At 41.5% G+C, this 22,099-nt stretch overlaps 1 protein-coding gene across 14 annotated transcripts in view; it reads right to left on the bottom strand.

Moving 5' to 3' along the window:
* Positions 1 to 550: 550 nt before the first annotated feature.
* TIAM1 (TIAM Rac1 associated GEF 1) overlaps positions 551 to 22,099 on the bottom strand; it is a 188,274-nt gene continuing 166,725 nt past the window's right edge. For 10 of the 14 annotated variants that reach the window (XM_083500329.1, XM_083500326.1, XM_083500317.1 and 7 more), the window contains 12 exons: positions 19,583 to 19,762; positions 18,504 to 18,572; positions 18,069 to 18,194; positions 16,720 to 16,828; positions 14,876 to 15,055; positions 13,743 to 13,861; positions 12,519 to 12,627; positions 9,727 to 9,785; positions 8,320 to 8,422; positions 6,284 to 6,371; positions 5,664 to 5,836; positions 551 to 3,450 (listed from right to left, as the gene is read on the bottom strand). In XM_083500329.1, coding sequence (XP_083356455.1) covers positions 2,966 to 3,450; positions 5,664 to 5,836; positions 6,284 to 6,371; positions 8,320 to 8,422; positions 9,727 to 9,785; positions 12,519 to 12,627; positions 13,743 to 13,861; positions 14,876 to 15,055; positions 16,720 to 16,828; positions 18,069 to 18,194; positions 18,504 to 18,572; positions 19,583 to 19,762 — 1,800 coding nt within the window. In that variant the 3' untranslated portion in view covers positions 551 to 2,965. Of the gene's footprint in view, positions 3,451 to 5,614; positions 5,837 to 6,283; positions 6,372 to 8,319; positions 8,423 to 9,726; positions 9,786 to 12,518; positions 12,628 to 13,742; positions 13,862 to 14,875; positions 15,056 to 16,719; positions 16,829 to 18,068; positions 18,195 to 18,503; positions 18,573 to 19,582; positions 19,763 to 22,099 lie in introns of all 14 variants that reach the window. The other 4 variants (XM_083500318.1, XM_083500319.1, XM_083500321.1 and 1 more) reach the window with 3 other exon arrangements.

Genomic DNA, 22,099 nt, shown 5'->3' with positions numbered 1-22,099 from the left:
TGCCACAGCGGTCCTTAAGTGGGAAAATGAAGATGATTGATGAAGAAAAGGATGAAATAGGTGTTCATGCATACCCATAGCCTGTGCACCTCTCTTGTTTGTTCACAAGACTTAGAGAATTTCTGAATGTGCAAGCCTGCCCTGTTTGTGGGGAAAGAGTGATGCGGGTGTACACTTTATGTTACCCAACATCTTCTTACAAAATAGATACAAGGACAGCACAGTTGAAACTTTGAGTCACAACTGACCTGCAGTGCCAAATCAGGACCAGATCTGCAAGAAATTCAAGGTTCAGATAAGAGGACTTGTACTGTGCTACATATGTTGGGATCAAGAAACAGGTGTGTGTATTTGAAATGAGGGGATCTACTCGGCCAAAGTTAAGGCCGGCCTAAGTCTCATCAGTTTCAATAGGCGACCTAAACATGGGCTGGAACGTGCTTTCGGAATTTTAAGAATGCTTAGGCTTGCTGATGTTCTTTCGTTAGGCAAAGGCAACAGTCTATACTGAAAGAGAGCAGGATAGCCACACGCAGCCATGACAACGCTATTCCAATATTTTCCCCCGTATTGTTTTATTTGACAGGCATTTACAACGTTCCATTCATATACCTAAAAACATAAAAATAGACCTTCTTTCAGCTTATAAAAGAAATATATAAGAACCTTTGACATTGACAGTTCATGACGTTATGTACAAGAACAATGGCACCCTCCAAGTACAGGACGTTCAGCATTTGACAAGCTTATTGTATTCTACTGGGGACAGCTAAAACATTGTCATGTCTAATAAATTGGTACACAACCGACTTGAATTTAAATATAGTGAGATAACACAGGGTGTAAAAACCTTGCTAAAGCTTTTTAAGAAAACAATGGAGAGATTGCAAAAGTTAAAGACAATAAAACTTTCAAAACACTGAATATAGTGCGGGTGAGACTCCAATATTGGCTGGGACACAAGGCAGCTGGTGCTGCCGCCCGGTAACATTTTCCATTCACGTCTCAAAATATAGCCACAGCTGATTGTATAAAATAGAATCCCTAAAGCTATTATAAAATTTTAGGCTTTCAGCGTACCTACTAATGTGTCAAACATCAATAGATACAAAAATGATCCCTTCAAAAAACCCCAAACCAAACAACAAAACTCTCTCCCCCCCCCTTTTTTTCTGCAGATCAAAACTAAAATGGGAAAGCTATATAAATATTTAAACAGAAAAAGTGCTCTTTAAAAATTATTTGGAAATCTTTAAATTTCGGTCACAACTTTACCCTGTTACAGATGTTTAAATAAGAATTTTTTAATTGAAAAAGAAAGAAGTTTTATTGTTCAGAACATTGCTCATATTCCACAGTGGGTTGGGGCAGGGGAGCAATCAATAAGTACACTGATATTACAGAGGATAATAATAGGAGGAGGTCAGGTTTTTTGGCCACAAAATGTTCAATTTTTCCTGAGCCCTAACTTCATCAACCACAGAGGATCAAACTCATCCTAGACGCAGACTGTCTATTCCAACAGAATTTACAGCAGGGATTAATTTAACCCTCTTGGTTTCTCAGCTATTTAATGACATTGCTAACTTTATTCCAGTCTCAAATATGTACAGCTGTCCAGTTTTATATTTATTTTACAAAAAGGAAAAAAAAGATTATCCCTAAGAGTTTCCAGTTTAGAATTATACTATAAAACCAACATCCTCAACCCTTTCTAAAAGGGTTGCTTTACATCCTAGAGTTGGAACGAAAACACAATCTCATGTACCTTTACTCGGAAACAAGTCCTGCTGTGTCAAATGAGACTTAGTCCCTAGCAAGTGTGCATAAGATTGCAGGCTAACACTGTAAAATTCCCATCCCTTTGTGCCCTTGCATTTCAGGTAAAATACAAAAAATATCTTTTTCAAGTGTTAAATTTGGATCTCTTTTTCAAATAAAAAAAGAGTTTGGCATTGTTATAATTTTTTTCTTTAATGTAAAACTAGAACTTCCAACGTTGACATTAAATCAGACTAGCCACAGACCAAAGAGAACTCGGCACAACATAAATTCCAGATTTTCCCTCACACATTCCTAAAATATACATAGTGTTGCTGGATCCAGAGATCCTCCCTAGGTGACAGTAAGCTTTGTGAATGCTACTGTGTACAAGTACCTCCCATGCCAAACAAACGTTTGGTGTTGTCAGTACTGATCACTTGTGAAGGGATGGGGGAAAGGGGAGCCTAGTTCTGGTTCCTCCCCAAGCAAGTGACTGGACCATTCCGAGCTGACAGCCCCAAATATCTGTTCAGCAGTGCATGCGCAGTGCAGGTCCACCCCATGCATACCCCTGGGTACTGAATGAAAGATTTTTTTTCCCCCTCCACTCAAATGCAAACCATGGCATCCCATAAATTAGGGAAGTCCATGCACTGATGTCCGCTTCTTGGCATGGAACTCCCTTGCTGGATGAGAGTGAGAAATGTTGATGCTTAAGGGGGATATAAGAATACTGCAGCCTGAAAGACTTATTCCTTGCAGCTTCCTTGCTTAAGATGAACCCATGATTGACATGTCACATATAAAATTTGTTTGCTGCTTGTGCTATCAACTTAAGCAAATTTGATGCATTTTTATTATTTTTTTTAAAACCACATACACACAACCACAGCAATGTGTATTCTAGTAAGATCTATGCATCGCATTTCAATATGCAGCGCCTGATTAGTTTCGAATAAATAAAGCCCTTGGTAATGTACAGAGAAGGACTCAAGCTCATTCCAGTTTGTTTTGCTTCCCCCTCCCCTGTTACGCATTACCTTAAGAGAAAAGAGAAAGTGGGGGAGGCTGTGTGGTTTCAACCAGTTTAGCTGCCATAACTGTATGTGCAAGTGTGCATTCCATAGGGTCATTCTCCACAATGTGTAAGGGTGGGTTGGGGGCACATCTATGCCTACCATCTAATGAGAAAGTGGCAGCTCTAAAGCTCAGTGTTCAGTTTCCTTGGTGGTACGAAATCTTCACGGCGGACCCAGATGACCTCTTCACTGTTGCCTTCCATGCTGCCATTAATTCCAGAGAGAGCAGCTTGCTTCTTTAGCTGAGTCATTCTGGACGCATGCGTCCCCAAAGCAAACCGCACTTTGTCGCCTCGGCATGACTGGCTGCTTGTAATGGAAGCCGCCTGTAGCTGCTCCTGAAGTTCTTTTTCCACCATGGTGCTCCGCAGAGGCTCGCAGTATTCTTCGTCGTCACTGAGAATGTCGGTTTCTTTAATGTCCTCTTGCTCTTCGTACTGGCCGAGGTCAAACTGTTCTTCTACCCAGCGGTCAGTGTCCTTGTTGTTGGAGGCCTGCTGGGGCTCTTTCTCGGGACTGCTGGCGAACACGGCGTCTGAATCAATGGTAAATCTGTTTCGAGCCAGCCTCCTCCGCCGCCTCCCAAGAGACTTGCTTGGGGCAGACACTGTGTGCACACACAAAAATAAAACCCCAGATGCTTTTACAAACAATTGGTTACAAAACACTTCCCCCCAGAATTTGGCTTCCAAATCCTTTTTCATAATTATATTAGTCAAGGGTCAGCTGCCAAGAAGAAGATTGAGCAATTTTTACACCAACGTTTTCTGTGCAGGCAACTCAAATTTTAGACAGTTTCTGGGAATTATAAATTTTGCCAGTGACCTTTGAGAAATCTGGCCTCCAGCAGCTCCTAACACTAGGATAATGGACCCCATTTTGTTGCCTGTTTGCTTTTCGTGCCAGGGCCATAGTGACAAACAGCCAATCCTGCTTTGTGGAAAGGGTGGTTGGTATTTAATGGTCCTCCATCTTTGCAGCTCTATTATTCTATGGCACAGGTTGGGAACCTTGTGTCAGCCTGAGGTGCCATATGCCCTCATGGGAAGCCTTCCAGGGTCTGCCTGCCAGAGATGGCAAGAGGCAAAAATGGCTGCAGTAGCAGAAGCGACTCTTACTTTGGTACATACAGTGGGTTGCATTCTAGCCATGCAAAAGGCAGAGGTGCGGCGCTACGCTGGTGAAGGGTGTGGCCTGATGGAAGGACTGCAGCTTGCGGAGAGTTCCAAAGGCTGGATTCAGAGGCTTGGCGTTTGGCCCGCAGGCTTGAACTTCCCTGTTCTAAGATCTCCTTAGAGGGAAAACATGCTTTCCCAAGAATTCTGCATGTCTTGCAGTGAATGCCATAGCTTTTGATGGGGGGGTGCACTTGTGCACCCAGAAGAAACAAGCAATGGGAGATGCATGAAGAAATGCTGTTCAATAAGATTCCCTGACACATGCACCTCCCCTTCAAACTTCAGGCCATTCACTACATGACAAATGGTGCCCATGCTCAATAGGTCTCTGATGAACTGAAGCAACCAAAAATGCCCCGTGTGTAAATGCAGACCACCCTACTTTCTTATGAAATGGACCAAAAAGATGTATTTAAGGATGAACCAATTTCCTATTCCTTCTTGCTTAATTGTGAGCTTAAGAGGGGAAAGTGAGTTAAGGTTATACTCTCCTCCCCAGAAGTCCGCATAGCACAGGCTAAGTATGGATCAGATCCAGAGATTGTAGGGAACTGATAATGAATAGATGCTAAAGAAGACTGTACAAGTCCATGGATGTGTGTCTATTCCAAAGGAGAAGCAAACCCCTTTGGTCATTCTCAAGAGATCCTCCCAGCAACTGTGTAGCTATTCCAGTACAAGTTGCTTGCTTGTGAATTAGGCTCAAACCTAATTCTAAGCTGTTTGATACTTAACCACCAATCAGAAACACCCCCAAACCTGACATCATAAAGTTAACAGTCAGGCTGTAGAATTTTAAAGTGGAGAAAAAGGTAGAGCATTACACAGTTCCTGCTCTCTTGAGACAAATGTTCTGCTATTTAGGAACAAAAGGAGTCAGCAGGAAATTAAGGGAGCTCTACAGCAGAAAGCAAAAGGCCAGTTTGTTTTTCCTCAGCACTCATAACCAGGCCTCTGAGGTGCAGAGTCTTGCACAAAAAGTCCTGCTGTTAATATTATTGGTCTGTTACAAAAGAGGTAAAAATACCCAGGATACACGGTTAATTTTTCACTTAGATCCAGGATAAAAATCCCGTAAAGCTCCATATTTTGCTTTTTCTTGAAGACAGCACAACTTTTCCTCTCTACTCTGTCCCACAATTATACGCTTTCCAGTTTGTTAGTTTGCTGAAGGTCAACTGATAATGCAACCACCTGCCCTAAGTCATGGGAAATGCAGGTAGTCCCCACCCCCAAAAGGCAGCCTATGAAATAAATAAAAAATAGAGACAGAAGCTGAAAAGTCAGCAATTTCCCTCTTGCTTCAAGGTCTACTACTAAATTGGGTAGGCATGGATCCACCTTACAAGGGGTCTTCTGTGGACAGAGACACTTGCCTTCCTAAACGTAAATGTCTGCCTATTGGTAACACATCTGATGGACTAGTAAATAACCCCACCTGGATAACTTTCAAGCTTGAAAGGTTCTTGCCAAAGTACAATCCCCCACACCCTGAGCAATGTGCTTTTAAAGGAAGAGTGAGATTTGAACTCATGAGGAACATGAAAGCACCACCACCATTTTGCACAAATAAAGAACTCAGGCGTGTCTTACAGCGGTGGTTGGGTTACCGAGATCTTGAAAAGCTGTAACCCTACAGTACCTGCCCTGTTCATAGCTGGCCTTGCACCTTTTAAAGCACTGAGTCTTTTTCCTCCAAAAGGAACATACTGCTGGGATGAAGGCAAACTTTCAGTTTTAAGAAGCTGCCTTCTGTGCTTGTCGCGTAATATTGAGTGAATAGACTTCAGAAAGTCCTTCCGATGATCTGGGGAACTAGATGAAAGAAAGAAAGAAAGGAAAAAAGGAACACAAGTAAGGCACCAAGTTAGCAAAACTGTTTGCATTTGCATTCTATTTATTTAACTTAATTTGCTCTATAATGTTGCAAGCTGCTGTACAATCTTAACTGAGTTCACCCTCACAAGAATCCTGTCAGATCAGCCACTGTTCTAACACTACCGACCGGGAACTAAGGAGCAGAACAATGTCAAGGCCACAGAAAGACCCTGGCAATGGTCAGAATCAAACCCAGGTTTTCCAGTTCTATGCCCAGCTTTCCTCAACATTATCTAGTCCTCTATCCAACTATTGATCTGTTCATTCATCTTTTGTTGGCTGCTCTTGGCTGTGGCTTTCAGAGTGGCTTACAATAAACAGTAACAATAAGCTTCATTACAAGAGTCAAATATATTTGTATATTTAAAAACAGCACTCTCTTACCTACAACAAAGGTGGAATGACCTCTCTGGCCTGCCTTCAGACTCAGATTTCACATGAACAATCTCACAGACAGAATTGGCCTCTGCGTCTAGAAGAAAGATAAAAACACTTTAAAAAAACAGTGTTTTGAATTTTCATGGCTACTACGGCCATCCCCCGTGACTGACAAAAGGGAGAGCTATGCAAGATTCACCAGGACTGTGTGAGCATCAGCTTCTAAAGGCTGCACCAAATGAGAGTTTGGGTACTTCCAGAGGAGCCACGGGCTGCACAATCCACATTTTAAAGCAAAGAGAATGAAATAAGAGAACAGCCAAGGCTACTCCTTTGGGATGATCTCTTATTGCTTATTCTGTGGTTTCAAGGGCAACATTTCCAGTCGTAAGTTGTACTCTCGAGCCTGCATGTTACAGCACAACAGAGAAAAGAATTGTAGGCTCACTTGCCACAAAACTATTCCGCTATCTGTTTTTAGGGCTTCATGCAGCTTCTCTGCTTGCTAGTGGGCTTCCAGCTGTTCAACAAGATTCAGCTTTCACCAGAGTGAACCTAACAACTCATACAGCCAGGCCACATGCAGTGCACACCAGCAGCGCACATTAGGAATACTTGTTTCATGCACTTCAAAAAAGTGTCTCTCTATTTACTCTCCATGACAGCAGTTTCTGGAGATCAGATCAGACAATAGAATTTTTGTAGACCGACATGCAGTACTACAAGACAAGTGAGTTGCAATCAAGGAAGGACCAGATGAACATCAATGCTAACCTAAACCACCTTCCAAGTTGGAAACACAATCTGGCAGCTTGAGGTTTAAACCTTTCTTTATATGTGTAGGAAATGAACGGTGGTTTGCTTGTTTTAATGGTTGGTCAGCAACATGAAGCCACTGCTTAAAAGGGATTGGGAATGCTCTGAAATAAGAAAAACTAACATTGCTATAGCATAGGACCCAGTCGTTCCCAGCAAGTCTTTTGAGTGACTCAAACTCAGCAGTGATCAACCTCAAATAAGGCTGCCTTGCATGCCTAAACAAGCATTTCACTGAACATGGCAAATGAGGCCTGGGATCATGGCAGGATGATTCATTCAGTGCTCAGAAGAATGGCTTTGAGTGGCTTACAGAATATTAAAGAAATCAGTCGCAATACTCCATCAAAATAAAAAAATTAACAGGCAAAAATTTAAGCCATTTCCTCTTTTCAAATCAGTCAAAATTTAGGCAAAGGTTTGCTGACATCTCTCACTTATGTGGCGGCAGCAGGGAGGCCATCCCTGAGCAAGATGTCTCAGCACCAACAAGGTGTTACCACCACCAAAGAGGCTCTAGAGTTAATAGTGAACCACTGCAATTAAATGGCAGGGTACTCATAAGAGCTTCCTCAAAGGATCTGGAAGCACAAAAACTGGGGAGGCTTCCTTCAGTACGTAGGTCATGTGGGACATTTAAGGTTAAAACCAGAATAATGAACTGCAGTCAGAAAGAAGTAATTAATCCATGTTTTTGGAGTGAAATTGTATGGGTTCTACACTCGTGCCAGTGTAATAATGAATTTTGGAACCATGGTATTTTACAAACTTTTTTCAAGGGCAGCCCACACAGAGTTCACTACAGCAGAGATAGTGTGTTTTAATTTCAGGAGAAGCTGAACAGCCACATTTGCCACACCAAAAGGCATAGTATGCTAGACAGTTGCTGTATTTTTTCAGTCTTTCATTTGGTTTTACATCGAAGAGTCTGTTGAGGTTATTTTCTATTTTTCTGTTGTTGGAACTTGCTTTTATTTGCTCTATTTTTTGTACGTATGTTTTGGTACCTGCCTTGAATGTCTGGGAAAGCACAAAGGTTTTTAAGTAAGATAAACACATCATGGATGTTGGCTCATATTATGGCTCTTATGATATGTATTGTTTTCTTGGTACTGTTGCTGCGGGCTGGTTTGTCATGATCTTTGGCTAGAACAACAAACTTACATTGTAGTAAAAAAATAAATTAAAAGCAGATCCAAACACAAAGAAAAATGTTTGCTTGCTACCTGCGCTTGCCGGTGCCCGAACTTGCAGAGCTTCTAAAGGAATCATGTGACGGAAACGGAATGGGTCTGAGTCTTCGTATATTGAAGCCCTGTGTGATCCTCCCTATATAAGAGCGGGGAGAGAACCATGCCTATTATTATTTTTATAGCACTGACTTCACACCTGTGGTCTGAAGTATCCACAAAAATAAAGCTAATGAAACTCTTTCCTACGAATGTGTTTTCCCTTTCCTTTAGCAATCTATCTCTGCCCATTTCTTAAGAAATAATGTTGCTAGCCAGCACTGCATTCAGGTTTCTTTCATTCCACTTGCCTGGGAATGAAAGGCAATCACTCCTCTGTTGACCACCTCCCCATCCCACAGACCTGAGAAAACTTTAGGTTCAAATATCTCACAAATACTATTTGTCGGTTTTATTTTGCAATGTGGTGTACTGTCCATACTATACTGTTTGCAGCTTCTTCCAGATCTGGGAACTGGTAATGACTTATCAAAGTCCGCTCAGCTTCTCTCAGCTAGTAAAGTACTAAGGCAGTGTTTCTCAATCTTTTTCAACCCATGCCCTCTTTTAACTAACATTTAAATCTCATACCCCCTTCAAACCTTGCTCCCCTAATTATTTTATTTGAATTTTCAAAAGGATTAAAACACTCCTGGCCCTCCGATCTACAATAGTCCCCCCCAACGCCCCTCCACATTTGAGAAACACTGCACTGTACAATGCAAGGTGTGCAATGCACTGTGTAGCTGCTGACTGTGTCCAAAATAGCAACTGCAAGTGCCTGCAATGATTCTGACAATGTCATATGAAATTGAGGAGAGCTGCTTAATATAAGCAACAGTTGTGCTCAGTTCCTTCAAAAGAATTGGGGTGAGGTGCACTGTCCACCTCAAGTTGCCCATCTGACTTTACTGGAAGTCACCTGCGATGTTGCCTATCCATTGGGAGGCTACCTTTGAAGGATAGCATTGTGCCCCTCAAAGGCATCCTTTGAGGGGCACAGCTTCCCAGCTGAGATGCAACCTGTCAGCACAATGCTATCTGTACACTTGGAGGTGGCATGCTTCTGAATACGAGCTGCTGAAACAAGCAGGAGGAAAGAGCGCTGTTCCACTCAGATCCCGCTTTCTGGGTTTCTCACAAGCATTTGGTTGGCCACTGTGAGAACAGGATGCTGTACTAGATGGGCCATTAATCTGATACAACAGGGCTCTTCCTGTGTTCTTCAAGCTAACAGAAAGATGGAGTCCTTCAAAGGCAGTCCGGCTTCTGCCTCCACATCCCTTCCTGAGAGGTGACTTCACATGTGTAAGTCTATCTACTGGGAACTGCAAGGAAGCTTCAGCATGTGTTGGTTTTAAAGGAGTTACTGATAGTGTTATTTACTGTAATAGAATAACTTACCAATTTTTTCTTCTGTTTGGAGCCATCTTTATAGACAAGAACCACAGCAGTTTTGAATACTAGAGAGGGACCAAAATATAGAGAAAACCAGTAATTTGTAGCATGGAATAGATTGTTAAGTCAAAGGAGTGGGAAAAGGGGAGGTGGATACATCCCCAAGTACATATCCCATGCACCCAAACAACTAAGTTTATGCTTGGAAATTTCAAATGATTATCACATCATCATCATTTTCTTATTTATACCCCACCCATCTAACTGGGTTGTCCCAGCCGCTCTGGGCGGCTCCCAAAATATATAAAAACATAATAACATTATCATTGAAATATTTTACAATAAAAAACATGGTTGGGAAATATTATCATTTGTAATGCTGATACATTAGCTTTCAAAACAATATAGTGATGGTGGGGGGTTATGAATGCAAAACATTAAAAAGACATAGCTTATTAAAAATATGAAATAATTTATACTACCTACAATAGATGCTGACAAAATCAAGTGTCAGTACACTGTTTCCCCCCCCCACCCCAACTGCTACAGATATATTATTATACCTTTGCACGCAAGTATTCTAAATCAGGGGTGGGCAGAGAATATATCTCAATCTACTGGTATATCTCTGATTGGTTTGCAGTAAATAGGCATGGATTTCTGACTTCCCCTCATCCTAACATTATATTCCTGAAATGAAGAAAGATTAAGATAAACAGGAATGGGTTTGAGCATGGAAGGAGTGTGAGCACCATTCAGCTCTGATACCGAAAGCAAATTTATGGAATTTAATACTAAATTCATGTCTTTTGCATTAGGCTCTGGTTGGTGGATCTAAGTAAGGGCTCTAATAAAAAATGAAGCACATCTCACAAACCTGAAGTCTGCCCACCATAGTTCTAGATAATAGCTTTATATTAAAAACATTACAGACACTTAAACTGGTTATCATCAAACTACATATTGTGGGAATTATTTTATGCATTATAATGGGATTACTCCAGAGCAAGCAGTTTAATGATTACCAGTTAATTTTCTTGATTGAATAAGGTTCCTATAAGCAATCAACATAATAGTAGCTCATATATTTAAAAAGGACAAAATTCAGTGAATAAAGTCCCAGATATCCATAAGTTACAAAGCCAATGTATTACTTCAAAAGAGTTTTTTAAAAATCCATGCTGCTAATCTTATTAAATTGTCATGCATTCCTAGTTCATCTGCAGGCAATTAATTCTGCCACACTGCTGTGCTAAGGAAAGGAACCAGCATCAACATTTACATGGGAGTAAAATGTAGGCCAATAGCTCCGATGGATCTAAATTGAGGGTGGAAGGAGAAACTGGTTGATCATGGTTAGACACCATTTTCAACCAGAGCAGACTGGGCTCCTAAATTTACATGACTGACACGTGAAGAGTAATTTTCAGGATCTGCTGATTCAGTTCAGCCAAAACCTATAAGCTCATGGTACCCATGCCTAAGGGACGCGGGTGGCGCTGTGGGTTAAACCACAGAGCCTAGGATTTGCTGATCAGAAGGTAGGCGATTCAAATCCCCGCAACGGGGTGAGCTCCCGTTGCTCGGTCCCTGCTCCTGCCAACCTAGCAGTTCGAAAGCACGTCAAAGTGCAAGTAGATAAATAGGTACCGCTCTGGCGGGAAGGTAAACGGTGTTTCCGTGCACTGCTCTGGTTCGCCAGAAGCGGCTTAGTCATGCTGACCTGGAAGCTGTACACCGGCTCCCTTGGCTAATAAAGCGAGATGAGCGCCGCAACCCCAGAGTCGGTCACGACTGGACCTAATGGTCAGGGGTCCCTTTACCTTTACCCATGCCTAACCTACTCACAATGCAGAGGCGATTTCATGAACTATACATTCCACATGGCAGGAGGAGCAATTTTGGTGCATGGAAGTCCTGTGGCACAACAGACACTACTTTTTTTTAGGGGAAGGTACTTTTTCTTGCACTTACTGTTTATTGCTAAAGTAGTTTACATTTAAGGACGCGGGTGGCGCTGTGGGTAAAAGCCTCAGCGCCTAGGGCTTGCCGATCGAAAGGTCGGTGGTTCGAATCCCCGCGGCGGGGTGCGCTCCCGCTGCTCGGTCCCAGCGCCTGCCAACCTAGCAGTTCGAAAGCACCCCCGGGTGCAAGTAGATAAATAGGTACCGCTTACCAGCGGGAAGGTAAACGGCGTTCCGTGTGCTGCACTGGCTCGCCAGATGCAGCTTTGTCACACTGGCCATGTGACCCGGAAGTGTCTCCAGACAGCGCTGGCCCCCGGCCTCTTGAGTGAGATGGGCGCACAAACCCCAGAGTCTGTCAAGACTGGCCCGTTCGGGCAGGGGTACCTTTACCTTTACCTTTACTTTTTCTTGCACTTACTGTTTATTGCTAAAGTAGTTTACATTTAAGCACTGGCCTGGTAGTCCACCCCTAGCAGCAAGGACTCCTATGCAGGCCAAACAGCAGGGATAGAACACTCTGCCCCTCCCCTTTGCTTAGCATAAAAGCCAAGCTACCAGAAGAAGGAAGCCCCCTCTTCTGTGCCCAGCACAAAAATGTAGCAGGCTGCTGCAAGAGGAACACAGCTCCTCATTTCTCTTCTGCCAGGCCCCAGCACTGTTGCAAGCTAGCAACTTTTGTGGGCTTATTTGCAAGGCTGTGTTAAAGCACTAACCTGGAATGGTAGGAGGCGCCCCTGGAGCTGTGACCCCAGAAACAATCACTGGCAAATTCTGCCTAAGTTCTAAATGAAAACTATCATTTGCTTTGTTTTTTGGGGGGAAAGCACATACCAAATGCTGCCAATTCAGGTTCCTTTTTCCACTTCCCAAGCGATGTGGGAGGATTAAGCCAGATGACTGTGGTGTGCAAAAGTAAGTCTCCCATAGAAAGATCTGCAACCTGCCAACCAGAGAAACGCAGACAGAAAAGAAATGTCAGTGTGCATTTTAAAAACTGGTTCCATAAAATTATTGACACTGAAGCATGCAGGTGAATTCTTGTAATGGGATTTTAAAATGATGGCTTTGCAAGTCTAAACAAAAGACATGATTCAAAAACTGCAACGTGTGTCAAACGAAGGCCTGGAGGAGCAGATCTGGCCCCTGGGCCTGAGGTTCTCCATTCCTGGCCTACTGCAGGCTGTACTCCCTACCCCAAATGGAAGAGAGAAGATGCACTGGCTGGTGCTGAAAAGCAAGGCATGTGAATTTCATGTCCTCAGCATCAGCTGATGCTAGGAACAAGACAAGCAGTTCCAATTTTAGGCATTCCTAGTATATTTAAGATAATGTTTTTTCTTTGAATGATGCATGGGTAAATGTAATCTAACATAAACCAATGAAACCCATACAATTTATTGGCTAAGATTTCTTTGAATGACAACCCTAGTCCTAACAATTTCCATTTTCAGCTTCCAGATAGGCTTTCTTTACAGGTATTAAACATTACTTTCTAATGCACCATTGGCCACATCATTGTTTCGAGGAATATAGGCTGAAAGCGAAGGAAAAGGAAACAAACCCAAGCAGCCTGGATATATAGACAGGACAGTCATATAGTGCATGGGTTGGATAGTTATGCATTATTTATTTAATTTAATAATTTATAAATCAGTTCCACTGAGGCATCCCAAAGTGATTTAAAATATAACAAAAATATAAAACAGGCTTATATAAAAGAGTTGCATATATAAAAACAATTACAACTTATATGTAACAGTTTCAGACAAGAGACATAAAATCAGTTTGAACCCAGCACAGATATCATCTGGGATAAAGATCTCCTTTCAGAAGGCTATATATACCATACCAACACAGTACCTGAACCAGAATTTATACAGTTGCCACCAAGGCGTGTCTTCTGGAGTGTATGTGTTGTTTATGCTTTGTGAGACAGTGCAAGAAAATAGAACTAACAATTAGAAATAAGAGATTAAATTCTTAAGTCACAAAAGATATATCATCCTTTAAAAAAAAATCAAAATATCTTTCAAATTATCAAGAACATGCCCTTACCTCTTTTTTGTCTCCTGTTTGCTCTGCAATGAGCTGGTCAAACACAGCACCATATTCCTCATGGATTTTCTGCATTTCATTAATATGGCTGGCAACTTTGTTCATTGTTTTTATGGCCACTTTAATGAAGAAAGGCAAAGAAACGGAAAGCAATGAGAGCAGAGATACCAGACTGCATTACTATCCTTTGGGAGATTTTGTCTGCATTACATTTCTACTGCATTTTTAGAATATATAGACAATTGTCCTTGTGCTCTTGGTTTGCAACACAACACCTTCCATCACAATGTATTTGACCTGCTGGCCGGGAATAGGTTATTCTTTTTCCTGCATTATCTTTTCATTATGTCCCTCAGTCTGCAGCAATGCTGTGATTTATCAGCCAAACAGGAGAGTTAGTGCAGGCTGGGCAGAGTGTGTGAAGAAGCAGTGATTAAATTTGGACTCACTGAACTACAGTCTTGATAGTACTGAGGGACAGTAGCTGTGCAATTTTATTTTTAATGAATCACAACCAGTTACGCAGCCATGCAATGCATACTACAGTATTGCACATACACCGTTTTTAACTACTCAGCAACACATGCAAAACTGAATGCTCTGCATGTGTTAATGCAACAGCATGACCACCCACTGGTGTGATCAATTACAGAACAAAATGTGCAGGTGTTGCCCTGTGTATGCACTCCTAGAGACTATCTTCAAGCACATAGCTTCTCAGTTAAGATCCCTAAAATTTCCAGGGTGGGTTGACTTTATCTTTTCTGTACTGCTTGAAGGGCTTTGGCACATCTGAAAACATGCAACAAAACATCCCTTTATCCCTACCCCACATCTTCATAAGCAAGGACCAATTAAACCTCTAGGTGCAGGTTCCCCACATACTTTTAGCTATATGAACTCCTTTCAAGAGTTACAAATGTGGGTCACCTTGTAACATGTTAAGTGGCTTTACAGAACACAAGAAGGGCCCTCCTGGATTAGACCAAAGGCTTGCCTGGTCCAGCATCCTGGTCTCCTGCAGCTGTCTGTGGGACACTTGCAAGTAGGATGCAGGAACATTTGACAAAAACAAATGCGTAATAAAACTTGGCACACGTTAAGCTTTAAAATCACACTCAATATCAGCTTACCATCCAGGTGATAATGCTCTTCACTGTCTGCATCAGTGAGGGCAAAGAGTTCTTTCAGCAAAAGAGGGTACTTCAATATCCTCTGGATGGGTTTGATGAGGTACGACTCTAGCGTGGACGAGTGTTGTCGTCTGGGATTCTGAGCATCCAAAAAAGCCTTAAACGCAGTGTCTGTCTTAGCTAAAGGATTGGAAATAAAAAGCAACTCTCAGGACATGACGAAAATGTTTCGCTTCATTTTTTAAAAAAATATTATTACATATTATTTATCTACCACTCTCTCTGCCTGAAGGTACTCAAGGTGGCAAACAAAATACAGATTTACAATAAGATGAATATTATTACATTTTAAGGTGTAGCCACCACCCATATGGTTTGTGGGGTGACAGATTTCTCAAGCACCATTCCAACAAGAAAACAGGAAGGCAGGTGATGAGGGTGGTGGCGAAAGCGGTGAGAAAAATACCCAAAACTCAAGCATGGAAATGTGACTTCATGAAAATGGATACGGAAACAGTCAGTTGAATGAGGTGCCTATAATGGAATCAGCTGACATGCACAGGGTTTGTACAGGGAGGTAAGGGAGTGTAAGTTTGCACATGGACTGCATTTTTTTTTTTTTAAATCCACTTGGAAGGCACAAGAGAAAAGTATTGTTGGCTGGCAGTATTTGAAGATTGTGGTACGCAGCTTCATGGGCAGGTCATTAACAGAAGGCCTCTTCCCTTCCTAGGGCTTGCTCCCTGGAGGAGAGGGGGACTGTAGCACAGTGCTAAAGCAAACGCTTTACCTGCGGAGAGGTCTTAGGTTCAATCTCAGGCGTTTCAAGACACAACTAGGAAAGACTCCTGCCTGAAATCCTGGACAGCCCCTGCTAGATGGATCAATATTGATCTAGATGGACCAGTGGTCCAGCTTCTTCCCTGTGGTTTCCCATCAGATATTAAATACTGTATGGTGATTACATCCTCCCAATGCCATTTGAACTTCCTTGGTTGCCAGAAAGCTGATTAACGTTATATGACAATACATGAAGCAACTCTCCATCTCCTCTCCTACCTAGAGCTACCTGCCTCATCCCACCCATAGCACCAGCCAACACATCCTCTATGTACACCATCCATGATAAATATTTGTATGGACTAGCAGAAAGGAGGCTTCATGAAATGGCTCCCTCTTTGGCCTCCCCCACTTGATATGTGCACAGACCTGAATGCAGTCCAGGGATCAATGGATCCCTGTGCAAAAATAAATCAACCTTATGTTACACTACAGAACTTGCAACTTCCTTTTCCACCCACAAGTCATTCCTGATAAAGATATATATGCATTATGGATATGCAAGCTGTGCTGTAAAGGAACCATTTCCCTATATACATAAATATTTCACAGGAAACTTCTGTGTATGATTAATTTTGCAGGTAGCTATAAAAAAATAAAATACTCCTCTGGAGCTTAAGAAGATGGAACTGCCATTCTATCTAGTTTGTTTGGGGAAGAGTTTGCTGATACAAGCACCCCAGTTTCCAGAAGATGAATTACTTAAGCAAAGAGAACTCTGAATAGGTTTGTTACCATCCAATATACAAGAGGAAAAAAGAGAGAAAAAGTGACACACATATTGTATCACTCATCATCCTGGTATTAAACCTGTATTAACAGTTTTGAAAGACCTCAAAAGATCGCACAGCAAAATAATCCATGTCTGTATTCACAGGGCTACAAGCACATATAGCTCTAGCATTGCCCAAACCCTGCACGTAGTGATGCAATGTTACGGCTTGAGAGAGGCTACCACACAATTTGAGAATAAGGGAGGTATGTTGCGTTCATATAGCTCTTACCTTTCACAAGAACTTTTGGAACTTTTGTATGGCTGGCACAAAAGGCACTGTAGAGCTTGAAACGATCAGCATAATAAAGGAATGACCCACCCAAGGAAAATAACACTTTCTAGGATCAAGAGAATGGAAAGCAGAGAATTTTAGCTGGTTTGTTTGTTTTTTAATAGTGCATTCAGACTTTCTATAAAGTATACAATACTTTTTCTCATCCCTCCGCCCATATCATACGACTAGAGCTTTTGAGACCAGAAGGGGAAGGAAGTTGGTAATTCAGAATACAAGGAATGTCTTAACTATCAACCGATTTCATTGGCAAGCCTCAGTTTCAAGCACGATAAGAATGTAAAAAAAAAAATGGCACAAGATTCCACTTAGAACATTTCTATTGACGAAAAGCCTTGAAGTGGGGGCAGGGGGAAAGGGCTACTGGAATTTCCCTCTCTTCCTAATAAAATCTTAAAATGTGAATTCACAGGAATTTATTTATTTATTTAATTCATAAACTTCCCTTTATCCAAGGATCACAGGGCAGTTTATAGTATTTACCCCCTCCCTACATTTTGCCATCTGGACATTTATGATGGATGCTTTTGGGGACCAATAAGAAAACACTGGCCCCTTTGGAGGAAGGTGGACATTTTCATTTCTGAAGGAGGTAGTTCACAAATCTAGAATTCCCTCCTACCTTCAGAGGGAATGAGGAAAGTTTCTGGGTAGCATCCATAGCAACAGACCATCAAAAGCTGCTTCATGAAGGGAGAGATCACTACCAAGAGACTGACCTTATTATTTATTTAATGCACAGCCCTACAAGAAACTCACACCTAGGGATCATTTACCACACAATCCTGCTCTCTTACTGAGGTCAGATGAAAGTAAAAAACTGAAACAATCTGCACTTAAATGAAAAAGATTTATAGAACATGCACATATTCCCGTTTAGTAATGTTATAACCTAATAATACAATATTTAAAACAGTTTTCAGTTCTTCTGATACTGCTTCTTTGCAATTATTTTTTACTTTTTTTCTTTACATTTCTTTTATGTATTATGTAATTCCTGGTAACAGGAAAGAGAAGGGTAATAAAGAAGTGGCTTTCTTTTCTGCTTTTTTGTCAAGAGCAAACAGATTGCAGTTTATAGTTCAGATTTCCACAGTTATTTTCTAGAAAATGGCACACTAGCCTTGCCTGAAATGAGGTCTTAAGACAATGAAATTTCTGTTGTTTACTCTTCAACAAAAATACAAGTGAGAAACATCCTTATAGCATACTATGAATTGAATTGAATTAAATTAAATTAAATTAATGGAGAGTAATGCTAATGAATAATTAAAATAAATGCTTACTTTAAACTGGTCAACTTTTTCAAGCTTTTCCAGATCTGGAACCAACCTCACCCCATCTTCAAGCGTTTTCAGGAATTCAACCTGAAATGCCACCATTTCAGTCAAATTTCCAAAGAGAACGTCAAGCTGGTGAGAAAGAAATAGGGAAACATGGGTTGAAATTTATTCCTCTCACATGAAATATGTAACAACACATTATCTCTACATTTTTAGACTCCTAAATGCCAGCAATCTGATTTTAGTATAAAAGTCTAATCCTGCTAACCAGCCTTTATTTGAACATGTTTGCCCTTACAAATCCTTGGCAATACCAGTCATCAGCTTCATTATGCTCAAAAATCCATTTCAGAATTTCACGGTTCGAATCTACACTTCATCTTGTTTAATTTCAGCCAACAAACTTTCCTGAACAATATGCTGGGAAAAGCTCCATACCTCTTCTTGAGTGAGGAATGTTTCCTTTTGCAGAGGCATCAGGTATCTCTCCATTAGACAATTTAAATCCTGGAAGTAAAAGAATATTACTTTAGATGCATTTTCTCCCAATCCTAGAAAGTATAGGTTTAAAGCATCTTCCTGGAGCTAGTTTGCACATAATGTAAACAGAATTTAGCAAAACGTAAAAGAAGACTCAGCATGTCTGATCTAAGCATTGGGCTCATACTCTCCCCCAACCCTCTCTTCATTCAGTGTGGTAAAGAAGGGTTTCTGCCTTGTTAACTTTCAGTTGCAAAGAACCCCTAAGTAGTGAACCATAAATTGTGGTAAAACACAATGATTGGTTAAACAAGCCATCTTAATAAACTATTGGCTAGGTCACATGACACAGTAAACAAAGCCAAGGCTTACAGGGACCATGCAAACATGTGGGCTCCCAGAGAGAGCCATTTGCAGCTACTTAGCTCCTGCCAGAACTTTGACATCAGCGGGGAATAGAAAAATGCCCTGCTCCACCAGGTTTGTGACTAAGAGACAGAAGCTTAAGACTAGGGATTTCACAAACAATCTAATGGGAGTGCTTGCAAAGGTGAACATGCTTGCTCTTGTGAGCAGGATACAGAGGAGCAGCTACTACTCCCACCTGACTCTAAGTTTCCACCACCACCACCCTTTCTTGTTCACCTCACTAAGCTTATCCAGGACTGGAGAAGATGGGAGATGGCGGTGGCGATGCTCAGAGCACCCATGCCCTTGTGAGGATTACACATTCCAGCATCACTTGTGGGAAACTGAGGGTTGTACCAATTTCCCCGCAGGGATGCTAGGATGTGCAGTCCCAAGTGCTTTTCTGTGTCTGCTTCTTCCCTTTCTCCTGCATCAGCCAAGGTTTTCAGGCCATGGGGTGGGCAGGTGAAGACAATAGAAGACAATGGACAGTCCAGTTGCCCGTGCATTTTATGTGCAGGCTTCAGGGGAGCACACACAAAGGATCAAGCCCCTTTCAGGGTGAGCGCATCCCTCCACACTGCCTTTTATACATGACTATTAAGCATTTCCCAAAAGCAGCAGTTCACCTTGACATATGTGCGTTCTGTTTCAAGGAGTTCACAAATAACCTTGCGCAGTTTGTCAGCATCGGTTAGCTGTCTTGTAGTGGCTTGCTGAGGCCCAGTAAATTCCTGAGGGGTCACACAAGAGTCAGACGAATTCATCTCATGAAGACTGCGACAAAAAGCAGCAACCTGTTCTGTGCTCTTGAAAATTAAAAACACACATATAGCCGATGTTATTTGCCAGAAACAATGGTGCCATCGTTACCAGTCCCATTGAAATGTCCAGATTAAGCTATCATCATTGTTTCTCCGATTTAAAGAATGTCAAATTACCGGGCTCTTCTAAAGCAAAATGTGGCATATTACATCGACACCAGAAGAATGCAAATTACACATGATTACTTTTCTAAAGGAACTATGCGATGCTGTACACAAGGTAATTAAAGCATGCTACAAGCCCAGTCCTGAAGCCTGCTGCACTAGGAAATAGCTGCTTAGGACAGGGTTTACCAACTGCTGCATCAGCACAACTTCGCAAGAGGTTATATCAACAGTGCAGAAATGTTATTCAGATGTCGCAGTAAGAGAGCTGGCTCAAATGTCCAGGTTTGAGATGCCAATTACTGAGATATTCACACCCTTAGGAGTTTGCTAGAATTGCTTGACACAAGATTGTTCCCAGGAGGCCAAGCAGAGAAGACACTGAATATGCCTTTTATTTTAAACTGACAGGTTTTACTACCACCCGCTTGTTTACCTCATTTGTCATTTTGTTGTTGCTGAGGGAAAGGTGCACGATGGCACTCCACAATACAGAAATTGCCCAGCTGCGCTACTATCTGAACAGGGATAGCCTAATTTCTGTTCTCTATGCTCTGATAATCTCTGCAACATGTTATATGTAGGGCTGCCTCTGAAGACAGTTCAGAAACTTCAACTGGTGTAGAATTGCCATGTTGCTCACTGGGAGAAGACAATTTCAGCATATTACACCAATTCTGGTCCAGCTGAACTGGTTGCCAATTAAGTTTCTGGGCCCAATTCAAAGTGCTGGCTTTGACCTATAAAGCCTTAAATGGATTAGGACCTTACTGAGGTGGCTATCCATTTGTGCAATGCTCTCCCCAGGAAGGCTCATCTGGCACCATCATTACTTATCTTTACATGCCAGGTGTTTGTTTGATTAACCTTCTATGGCTTTTTAAATGTGTTGGTGGGAGAAGGGTTATTGATTTATGTTATGAAATGTCCTGTGACCTTCAAATGAAGGGCAGTATACAAATTTAATTAATATGACAACAACAGAAGAAAGGTCCAGAAGAACTGACAATAATCTAGACTGTTGCTGACCAGAAATGTCAGTTAGAGGGTTGGAAGCTTGTAGCCACTATCTGACATCAAGCAAGAGTTTCTACACAGCCTATTATTAGTTGATAAGCTCAAGAGCAGGAAAGCACAACATATACAGGACATAGTCAGTCGAGCATGAGACTCTTAATCTCAGAGTTGAGGGTTCAAGCCCCATGCTAGGCAAAAGATTCCTGTATTGCAGGGGGTTGGAGTAGATGACCCTTGGGGTCCCTTCCAACACTCCATTTCTACAATATACCAGGAGAGTAAACAGGAGCGTTTTTGTTGGGGTCAAGGAATATGGAGATCTGAACTGGAAGGGGTGTTTCTGGTTCCAGTTCTTAGAAGAGGGAAATGGACCCTAATCATCCACAGATCATGAGGACCAAATGAACCTCTCCAGCTACCATATGCCCCTTGGAGAGCATATCAAAGGTATGTAGGAAACCAGTAAGCAGTTGAGTTTGTTTATTGGTGTGTGGGATAGGTAAGGTTGAGTAACTGAAACAGAGACTTCAGCACAAGGTTATTTTTAGAGACTCTCCTACTGAATCTTTGCAGGATTTAGCTTGTGCTAACAGAAAGCTAAAAACACACACACAACACTGACCCAATAAAAGTTATATAGCTTATGAAAATATTATTTCATATTGCAATATGTGTTTGTATGTGTTTATCATACAATGTGTATGTAATATACACACATATTCCACCAAGTCTTGCAAGTTTGCATTTGATTGTGAAGTTTATGGTTTGCTGAACCAGAAACAGAGCTCTAGTGCCTTATTGAACATTGTGTTTTGTTTTTTGTGTGATTTCCATGAAGACCAATGAATTTAAATACATGACAAAAGGCATATGAGGCCAGAAGGTTTATAAGCCAGCAGGGGTTATATGGACATGCCTAACACAATTTTGATTGCTTAGAAAAAGGACCACCATGGTTGTGCAAATTGCAGTGGTCACATATAAAGCCAAGCCCCACACAGAGGAACAGTTTGACGCACAAGACATCAAAGCACAAATAAAAGTTTTAAAGAGAACTACAATCATGGACTTATTGACAGGACATGTCAATATCCTGACAAATACAGGTTCATAACCATTTTCAGAAGTTTTTACACAAACTTTTCTATCTTTAGACAAATTGCCTGCTATTATATCCAGAAGGAACAACACGTGATTCTT

The sequence above is a fragment of the Podarcis liolepis genome (genome assembly GCF_965112155.1).
Source record: "Podarcis liolepis genome assembly, chromosome: 4".
NCBI classification, from domain to species: Eukaryota; Metazoa; Chordata; class Lepidosauria; order Squamata; family Lacertidae; genus Podarcis; species Podarcis liolepis.
The sequence above is the reverse complement of the archived record's forward strand: the minus strand, read 5'-3'. Positions and strand labels throughout refer to the sequence as shown.